Genomic DNA, 10,657 nt, shown 5'->3' with positions numbered 1-10,657 from the left:
AAGCGTCTGATAAATGACTAAATAAATAAAATAATAAAATAAATAAAATAAATCAAATAAATAAATTGTCCTAGTAAATCGCAGACGTTATGACTGGTTACAATCAATTAATTAATTATTAATTAAATAATACTGATAATAAGCTTGATTTAAACAATGCTTACGATTCCACTCGTTTTAATAAACAGAGCAATAGGTTTTCACAATACTGCGTGCGTATGCGCGAGACACGCGACGCTGCCCCGCGTCTGCGCATGCGCAGTTCTGACCCAAACATGGCGACGGAGAGCTGCGAAAAGTGCTGAATTCTGTCTACATTTCGACAAAATCGCGAAGGTTGGTCGACATTTCCGCACTTCTTCTATCCTCTCCCATATGTTAGGATATCAGTCGTTCTTGTGGGATGGCAACGGTGGGCTTTTGCAAAGGCTGCATATGATAAATCAGGCGTTTATTTCGCCTGGTGTCCAGCACTCTCTGCGCTGCTGGCGGTCACTGATGTTGTTATTTCTGAAGAGTCTGATCAAATAACGCGTTTATGTTTATGTTTCGTCGATATTGATCATATCGCTGATGGTGTGTATGATCAGAGGGGGGGTGTAGTCATCTCTGTTTGTAAACACACTCATATTTTCACCGCCAAGCTCAGATAGCAGTATTACTGCGTTATTACATCAGTTATGCACAGTTCAAAACACAGATATTGTTTACAAAGTTTACGCAAAAAAAAACAAAAAACACAGTTGTCATGTATTTTGTTGGTAACACCATGTTTTTTTTCTCCCCCGAGATGTACCATAGTATTATTATAAGTATTTAGAAATTCCATGTAAATGCCTTGAAAAATTAATATAGTAATTATTAAATACCATCACAGTGTCTCTCTGTAGCAGCTAAAGTGTTTTTACATTAATTGTTTATTATATATGTGGTTCTGATATTCTTCCAAATGTTTAACAGATTTTCTTTCTCCGTGTGCTTTCAATGGATTACTTACAATTTTATTATATATATTATATTTTTTAATTACTAAATAATATAATAATATATATATATGCACTATAGTACTATTATGTTATATTTAATTACAATTATATATCTATGTATTAATTTGTAATTATGATACATTTAATGTGTAGCTATGTATATACTTTTTTATATAATAAATAATTAATGATAATATTTTACAAGTAATATAAGTTTATTATAAATGTATTAATTCTTGTTAAATTTACATTTAAATTGACATTTTATTTAAAATTGTATATATATATATATATATTATATAAAATTTTAAATAAAATGTTTTATATAGATAGATACATAGATTAATCGCATCCAAAATAAAAGTTTTGTTTTCATAATATTTGTGTGTACTGTATTTATTATGTATATAAACACACAAACATGTATATATTTTATGTATATAAATATTTACGTATATATATATGTATGTATATATATATATAATTTATATTATATATAAATATATTATGTAAAAAACTTTTATTTTGGATGTGATTAATCATTTGACAGCACTAATATATATATATATATATAGCATAATATATTTTTTTACGCTTTGTATCACAAAAAAATAAAATAAAATAAAAATAAATTCCATACCAAGCATATGAGTAACTGTGGTACTTTGGAAAATAATGATTAATTCAGTAAAAATGAATATGGGAAACTTTCAGAATCTTTATCTCTTTTTTCTTTTCTTTTTTTCTTTCTTTCTTTATTATTATTGTTGTAAATAAATGTGTCAGCTGTGCGTTTTCAGGTTGCATGATAAATGAATGTAAGGGAGGAGCGCAGGCTCGTGCAGGTGTTTGGGAGTGATGTAAATGTCTGGTGTGTGCTGAATGTTCTGCTGTGATGTGTCTGTGATGCAGAGAGAGAGTGTCTGACGGAGGCAGGGACACGTGCTGTATGATGCAAACCGCTTGAAATCAAACATGCAAATGAAAGCAGTCCTGAGCAGCGTGCGTGCTTGTTGTTGTGAACGACGAAAAGCAAGAGAATCACAGATTAACTCCGCCCACCACACCCAATCACAACACTAAACCCCGCCCACCTGTCAATCAGCTCTCAAACGAGTGAAGCGGTGAATCAAACGAAGCTTCGAAATGAACATTTCTGTGAAGGAATGATTCTGGAAGTGTGGCGGATCGGACCGCTGGTACTGTGTGTTGTGTTTTTGGGGCGGACGAGTCTCAGGAATGTGACGCCTCAGGGAAGGATGGGATCAGAGAGATTCCTGATTCCTTTGCTGTGGGAATCTCAGGGGAATTATGGGATATGTTATGATAAAGCGCTTTGTAGGCGAGTCAGAGAGATGGGTTTTCATCCCTGAGATGTGCTGATGTCTGAAATGTTCAATTAATGATAATATTAATAGTCATTTTAACCTTAATTACTTTGTTTAATAAAAGTCAATATAATAATATGTAATAACAATTTATTTTATATTCAATATTTAATAAACACTATAATAATTTAAAAAGTTTGTGAGTGTGTGTGCGTGTGTGCGTGAGTGCGCGTGTGTGCGTGCGTGTGTGAGAGTGTGTGTGTGCGTGTGCGTATGTGTGATTGAGTGTGTGTGTTTGTGAGTGAGTGTGTGTGAGTTTGTGAGTGTGTGTGTGTGTTTGTGTGTGGGTGTGTGAGTGTGTGTGTGTGTGTGTGTGTGTGTGTGTGTGTGTGTGTGTGTGAGTGTGTGTGTGTGTGTGTGAGTGTGTGCGTGTGTGAGAGTGTGTGTGTGCGTGTGTATGTGTGTGAGTGTGTGTGTGTGTGTGAGTTTGTGAGTGTGTGTGTGTGAGTTTTATAAGTAAAAACGTATTTGCATAAAGTGGATCTAACTTTTTTGTGTAATACATTCATAATAATATTTTTACATGCAGTAATTGTGACATTAAATTCAGTTTTGCCTAACCTTTGGCCAATTTTCCATCACTATTTTACATAAACTGTTGCACACTGGAAAAAAAATTGGTGTTGAAAATTTTCAATCGCAAATTGCTAGTAAATTTCATAAATACAAAGAAATGACAAGTAACTCATTGAATTAAATGTGAAATATAAAACAAGTAAAGTAACAAAGGCTGAAATAGTATTTTCTTGTAAAAAAAAAAAAACTCCAGAAATCCTGTATTTACAACATTGAAAAAAAACGTATGTAAATTATTGCATTCACTTCTCAGTTTGAAATTCTGCTTATGTTTGTATATATTTATTATATGCATATATTCTGCTTATATTTATAGCATCCGTTTACTGCTTTTTGTTAGTTTTAGGTTGCTGTTTTTTATATATATATATATATGACTCTTATCCAGTTATTTAAATAATAAACAGAATAACTGATTATCAAAACCATTTCAGGAATATGATCAGATTTATGGGTCAGGAGAGATTCCTAATGTTAGTTTTAGGAGCTTTTTATCTGAATTGTATTCAATTAATCGAGATAAAAACAGATAAATCAAATAAACATTATCACAAAAAATGTTTCCAAAAGAAAAATTGTTTTCAGTATTTTTTCCCATAAACTATCATTTGACTGTAAGTTCATCATTCTGACACAAAACAGTGACGTGTGAGTGTGTGCGTGAGTGTGCGTGAGTGCGTGTGTGTGCGTGTGTGTGAGTGTGTGTGAGTGTGTGAGTGTGTGCGTATGTGTGTGTGTGCGTGTGTGTGAGTGTGTGTGAGTGTGTGAGTGTGTGCGTATGTGTGTGTGTGCGTGTGCGTGTGTGTGCGTGTGTGCGTGTGTGAGTGTGAGTGTGTGCGTATGTGTGTGTGTGCGTGTGTGTGTGTGTGTGTGTGTGAGTGTGCGTGTGCGTGTGTGCGCATGTGTGTGTGTGCGTGAGTGTGTGTGCGTGCGTGAGTGTGTGCGTGTGCGTGCGTGAGTGTGTGCGTGTGCATGTGAGTGTGTGTGTGTGTCAAGTCAAGTCAAGTCACCTTTATTTATATAGCGCTTTTAACAATACAGATTGTGACAAAGCAACTGAACAGCATTAATTAGGAAAATAGTGTCAATAATGCAAAATGACAATAGTAAACACTCATTTTTCAGTTAAAGACAGTTCATCATTGAATTCAGTGATGTCAACATCCAGCTCAGTTCAGTTTAAATAATATCTTTGCAATCATGTAAACGGAGTGTGTGCGTGTGTGCGTGAGTCTGTGTGCGTGTGCATGTGAGTGTGTGTGTGTGTGTGTGCGTGCGTGCGAGTGTGTGTGCGTGCGTGTGTGTGTGTGTGCGTGCGAGTGTGTGTGTCTGTGTGTGTGTGTGCGTGTGTGCGAGTGTGTGTGCGTGCGTGTGTGTGAGTGAGAGTGAGTGTGTGTGTGTGTGTGTGCGTGCGAGTGTGTGTGTCTGTGTGTGTGTGTGCGTGTGTGCGAGTGTGTGTGCGTGCGTGTGTGTGAGTGAGAGTGAGTGTGTGTGTGTGTGTGTGCGTGCGAGTGTGTGTGTCTGTGTGTGTGTGTGCGTGTGTGCGAGTGTGTGTGCGTGCGTGTGTGTGTGTCTGTGTGTGTGTGTGTCTGTGTGTGTGTGTGTCTGTGTGCGTGTTTGTGAGTGTGTGCGTGTGCGTGAGACTGTGTGCGTCTGCATGTGAGTGTGTGTGTGTGCATGTGTGTGTGTGTGTGCATGTGTGTGTGTGTGTGTGTGTGCGTGAGTGTGCGTGTGTGTGTGTGTCTGTGTGCGTGTGTGTGTGTGCATGCGTGCGAGTGTGTGTGTGTGCATGCGTGCGAGTGTGTGTGTGTGTCTGCGACTCTAGGACGTTCTTTGTGTGGAATATTTGAGTCATTTTGCCTATTGTGATTGCATTGAATACTGTGTTTTTTAAGCGCTGTGTACATATAGTTTGCTCTCTGATGTAGAGAAAAGCTGAAATCTAAAATAACATCATTAGAAGTGACTGAGAATCTGATCTCTAGTGTATTTTACAAAGAAATATCTGTCAGAATTCATCCCAAAATCAAAAGGAAAAATTATGTGATATATAAAGTCTGTTTAAGGACTCTTAAGATTTTTTGCATAAATTAAACCATGATGAGTTTTAAAATAATAAAGTAAATAATAAAAAAAAAGTCTTCTGAATTTGAGGTAAAAAATGACATTTAATGAGATTCATGCATATTTAGTTAATGGTTTTGGTTCCGATTTCAACGTAATGATTGTTTTATGAATCTTAAGGAAGTTCTGATTGTATTTATTCCCAGTTTCACTAATATTACAGCTGAAATCTGAGCAAATGAAGTGTGATTCAGAAATGGTTCGCAGTTAGCAGGAGAATCGATTAGCGATGACCTCTGACCCCGCACACATCATTAGAGCTGCAGGGCAGCTGCTGTTTTAATGAAGGATCTGTTGTTCTCACAGACGATCAACTCCACACAAAACTGACCATAACAGAAATGTGTTACTACACGGTAATACAACATGATGGAATTAAAACAAAGATTATTCGAGTAAGTTTTATTAGAAAATACTGTTTAATTTCTACTTAATTTAGTGTTTTATTTAATGTTACTTGCCATTTTCTTTGTAATTATTTTGTAAAATTTACTAACAATTTCATAGTGAAAATGTTTTTTACACTTTTTTTCCAGTGTATTAAACAGTGAAAAATGGATAAAAGTTAAGATATTAAAATATCTGACAACAAATGACATTCATAAATTGAATTTGTGCTATTTTATTGTAAGATTTTATTTTTTTTTTTAAACGTTTAGCACACAGTGGATCTCATGAAACACGAGCAGAGCGAGTTTCTGTGTAATTCGAGTATAAAATTATTTTATACCGTAATTGTGACAAATTTAGACAAATAGTTTTTAATAATATTTAAAATTAGTTTAATTTTTGTAGTTTGTTTTCATTTTAATTTTAGTTCAAGTTTAGTATTTTTTGTTGTGATTTTTGTTATTTTTAAATATGTTTTTATTAAGTTTTTATTAGTTTTACGTTTGTTATTTTACTACCTCAAGTTTAACTAAACAAAAATAAGAAATGCTGGCGTGGCAACTAGCTGAAATACAGTTCACTTTTTAAGATTTTATTTCAGTTTATTTTATCTTATTTCAAGTAATTATTTTTTTCTATGTAGTTACTTTAGTACTTCAATTTAAACTAAGTGAAAATGAAAAATGTTGCCTTGGCAACTAGCTCAAATAAATGTACTGTTTTTTGAAAAAATTGTTTTTTTGTATATTTAATTTAATTTTAGTTCATGTTTATTTCAAGTAATGACTTTTATTTATATATTTTAGTTATTTTAAAATGTAGTACTTCAAGGGAAACTAAACAAAGATGAGAAATGTTGGCTTGGCAACTAGCTGAAATAAAATTAGTTTACTTTTTTACATTTCATTTTATTTCAGTTAAAGTTGATTTTATTTCAGGTAATGAAACGGTTTTTCTATGGTTTTAGTTTTATTTACTTTAATTAGTATAAATAAACTAAGTGAAAATGCTGCCTTGGCAAATTTGTGAAATAACAAATTATATTTTATATATTTTATTTTTAATATTTTCTTTCCTTTAAGGTTTTATTATTATTATTATATTCTGTTAAAGTTGATTTTATTTCAGGTAATGAAACGGTTTTTCTATGGTTTTAGTTTTAGTTACTTTAATTAGTATAAATAAGGTTTTTATTATTATTATATATTTGAAGTAATGAAAATGTGTTTATTTATGGTTGAAGTTTTTGTCAATAGCCCTGGTTGGAGAGACATTGAGTGCTTTAGCACAGAAACACTGACATTATTCTGTGGCCTGCGAAAGTGAAACCCGAGCGGAGGAGAGTCAGGGTGAAAGAGCGCGATTATGACGGCAGACTGAACAACTGAACGACAGAGCGAGAAGGTCACTGGAGACGCGAGCGGAATTAACTCTATAATTGCTTGACATAAATAACCAACTAATTTTTTCCGTCTATAATTGTCTGCCGGCGTGTGGATTCAATTATGATCTAACAGGACTCCTCTATTGTCGTCAGATGCGTCCGTCTGAGCTCAGCGCAGGAGATTTCGCTCATCAGATGCTTTACGTTCTTTGCCGTATGAAGGAAGTGTGTGTTTGCGTGGGCGGCTGAAATGAAGTGTGTGTTTGTGTGTTTTGGGAAGTTTCCATCCCTCGACAGAGAGTGTGTTTTCTGTTTCATGTCTCATAAGAGAGAGATCCGTGTCCTGTGCCGTGAGTCACGGTTTAGCTTTAATAGTTCTTCTCATGAGTTCACATGGCTCTTACTGAATCTGCATGATGAGGACGGATTACTACCCCGATGAAGCTATTTGACAAAAAAAATACAGCTTCGTTTACACACATTACAATTCATTTTCAAAATTGTGTGTTTTGCTTCCTCAAGCATCAGTGACTGTACATTTTGTGATAAATTGTGTTAATGTAATTATTATTTTGTCTTGAGAAAAACTAAAATATCAGTGTTTTCATTTAAAAATAACTTGTATGTGTGTGTGTGTACACACCAAAATATAATATATAGGTATCAAAATTTATATCAAAAGTAATTTTGTACAATTATATCATTCAAATATCAAATATATCAATATATATCATTTATTATTGATGCTTAATTATTAATAATAGTTAATAATAGTTATTATCATTATCAATGTTGACTTTTTTTTGCTGTATTGTGTGTGTGTGATATTTTGGTATTATTAATTATTTTAAAACAAATGCAACAAAAATTCATGCCCCATGTATGGAGGACCAACCCTGCAAAAATGTAAAAATTAATTAATTAATTAATTAATACTAGGAAAATAAAGAAATAAATGACTTGATAAAACCAATATAATTCATTTGTAATCAAATTTAAACCTGAATTTATTTTTATTACCGTTTTCCTTTATGTATTATTTTCTGTATTTATTTTTACATTTATTTTTATTCTTTTTGAACTTTTATTTACTTATTCATTCATTCATTTATTTATTTCTGCAGGTTTGGTCCTCCAAACTATGGAGGACCAAACCTGCAAAAACAATAAATAAATAAATAGACTTTCATCACATGTATAATTATTTATTTATGTATTTAAACAAGAATACGTGTATTTATGCACACATTTATGTATTTATTTGTGTATTTATTTATTTATTTATTGTTTTTTGCAGGTTTCGTCCTCCATACCTCCTAACCCATGACCCATTTGTAAATTGCAATACAATAAAGAATTACATTTATTTGTATTTATTTTTTTTACTTTCATTCATTCATTCATTCATTTATTTATGCAGGGTTGGTCCTCCAAACCCATGACCCATTTGTAAATTGTAATATAATAAAGAATTACATTTATTTCTTTATTTTTAAACTTTCATTCATTCATTTTTTTTTTTTATGCAGGTTTGGTCCTCTAAACCCATGACCCATTTGTAAATTGCAATACAATAAAGAATTATCCTAATATTGGAGCAATTCAAGCATTAAAAACTAACCTTCTGTGAATTCTGCTGCTCTATGAAATGCATCTCACTTGAGAGACTCATTTTGAACTACTTTAACTTAACGAGGCATTTTAAAACCATGCTGCTAGACGTTTGACAGATCTGCATGACCTCTGTGTGTCTCTCAGATCTCTGCAGGACGTTCATACAGCAGCCGATGCTCAACATGGTCCGAACGGCACTGAAAGGTAAAACACAATCAGACAGACTTACAGAGAGTTCACCCAAAAATGACACTTCACTCATCGTGTACTCACCCAAACATTGTGACCAGAAATGCTCTACATGAGAGTCACCTACTGAATTTGTTTATTGTTCATTCATTTCTCTTTTGCAGATCACAAGGACAGTAAGAAGGACAAAGCGGGCCGGAGCATGTCTCTCACAGGTCCTGGACCGGTCAAAGGTACTGACTTTGAACTGTAAGCACTGAATGTGATGGTAATGAGTCTGTGAAGCGCCTCATGTGTGTTTCTCTGCTGCAGTGACCGAGTCGTTCTCATGGGACGCGTATTTAACAGAGTCGTCGTCCGTTCCCGCTCTTCCCAGCTGCTTCAGACAGGTGAGACCGGCAGTCAAATCCCGTCAGGACTCGTCTCTGAGGAATGATGGGATGGCCATGTTTTTAACTTTTCATGTGTTCTGTGAATAAAAATCACATTAACCCTTTAAAGCCTACTGTATCATATTTGATTACATTTCTAAGGCTCTAAATGATCATCATGATCAAACTCTGCTGTCGCACATAATCTCCTGCATGCCTTCTGTCTCTGATTGAGAGTTTTGAGTTTTTTATCCAGTCAGAGCTCTCTTTTAGTGTAACTGTTGCTGGAGCTTCACGTGTCTTTCTGCTGTCAAATCTTGACTGATTTTTCTCAAGTAAGCATCAGAATAACTGCAGTAATATCTCCAGATGAACACTTACTGCACTGAAGCAGCTCAGCTTTACTTGATTCTCCATCAATCATGTTTTAGAGTCTCAAATCTGATCCTCAGGATCTTTTGAGGAGCGTTTGTTTCCAGAAGCTTTACTTTCACTGTTCCCCAGCGGAGGCTCCAGAACATCTCACATCTTCTGAGGAGCCTTTATTTCTTCAGCTCTCAATCACTGCATTATATGTTTGAATCATTTCAATCTCTTCTTACTGAGACATATTATTGGCGATATAGAGCGACCACTGATATTTATATAATTTTATGTCAGTATCTGCTCTACTGTTATAAAGATCTCTTTGATCACTTTTTGATCATGTACATATCAACAATGCACCAAATTACATATTTTTGCTCAATTTGAGTGTCTGAATAAAATCGAGCTGGTTTTTCCTCCGTATTCTCACTAAATCAGACATATAGTCTGATAAAAGCCTGATGCATCTGTTACGTCTCCCTAATTATTGGTGTCAACAAAAAAAACATATGCAAACATATTTTTCTTTAATATGCATCTCAACAAAAAATACATATGCTAACTTATTTTTCTTTAATATGCATCTCAACAAAAAATACATATGCAAACTTATGTTTTTTAATATGCATCTCAACAAAAAATACATATGCAAACTTATTTTTCTTTAATATGCATCTCAACAAAAAACATATATGCAAACTTATTTCTCTTTAATATGCATCTCAACAAAAAACATATATGAAAACTTATGTTTTTTAATATGCATCTCAACAAAAAACACATGCAAACTTATTTTTGTTTAATATGCATCTCAACAAAAAACTCTTTTTCCCCTAAAAGAGCAATTTCGGGTGCATCTTTTTAAAGACGACGTTGCGTGGCAAACTTGACGTTACGTCTTTGTAAAGACGATGTGGGTCTTGCTATAGACAATGTATCACCCGGGCGTTTCTGGATGCGGTCGTTACCTGACGCTGGGTGATGGTCACGATCGCTGCCTCACGTGCCTGGGCATGTAGCATGCTGAGGTGGCGTTTGTGGATGAGTCATCTTCTCATTGCTGGAAGAGGATCATCTCGGAGTCGCGGGCCAAGCTCCGTTTCCTCAAGGGGCGGAGTTCCGTTGCCTCTGCCTTGATCTAGTTCTCCTCATGGCGGCAGCCAGGGGGGGCTACTTCAGGCAGTAGCGTGGGCGGTCTGAGGCACTCCGCACCCAGTTGAGCTTCCAATGGAACGTGCTGGGCCCTCTACAAGGAGCGTACCAACCGTA

At 34.7% G+C, this 10,657-nt stretch overlaps 1 protein-coding gene across 1 annotated transcript in view; it reads left to right on the top strand.

The window, feature by feature from the left end:
- Positions 1 to 258: 258 nt before the first annotated feature.
- scmh1 (Scm polycomb group protein homolog 1) overlaps positions 259 to 10,657 on the top strand; it is a 14,970-nt gene continuing 4,571 nt past the window's right edge. Inside the window, exons 1-4 of the mRNA XM_016231372.1 lie at positions 259 to 336; positions 8,607 to 8,666; positions 8,816 to 8,884; positions 8,964 to 9,040. Coding sequence (XP_016086858.1) covers positions 8,636 to 8,666; positions 8,816 to 8,884; positions 8,964 to 9,040 — 177 coding nt within the window. The 5' untranslated portion in view covers positions 259 to 336; positions 8,607 to 8,635. The remainder of the gene's footprint in view (positions 337 to 8,606; positions 8,667 to 8,815; positions 8,885 to 8,963; positions 9,041 to 10,657) is intronic.

This window comes from Sinocyclocheilus grahami, unplaced genomic scaffold, assembly GCF_001515645.1.
Source record: "Sinocyclocheilus grahami isolate Dianchi unplaced genomic scaffold, SAMN03320097.WGS_v1.1 scaffold389.1, whole genome shotgun sequence".
NCBI lineage: Eukaryota > Metazoa > Chordata > Actinopteri > Cypriniformes > Cyprinidae > Sinocyclocheilus > Sinocyclocheilus grahami.
This window is presented reverse-complemented; position numbering and strand designations above follow the sequence as displayed.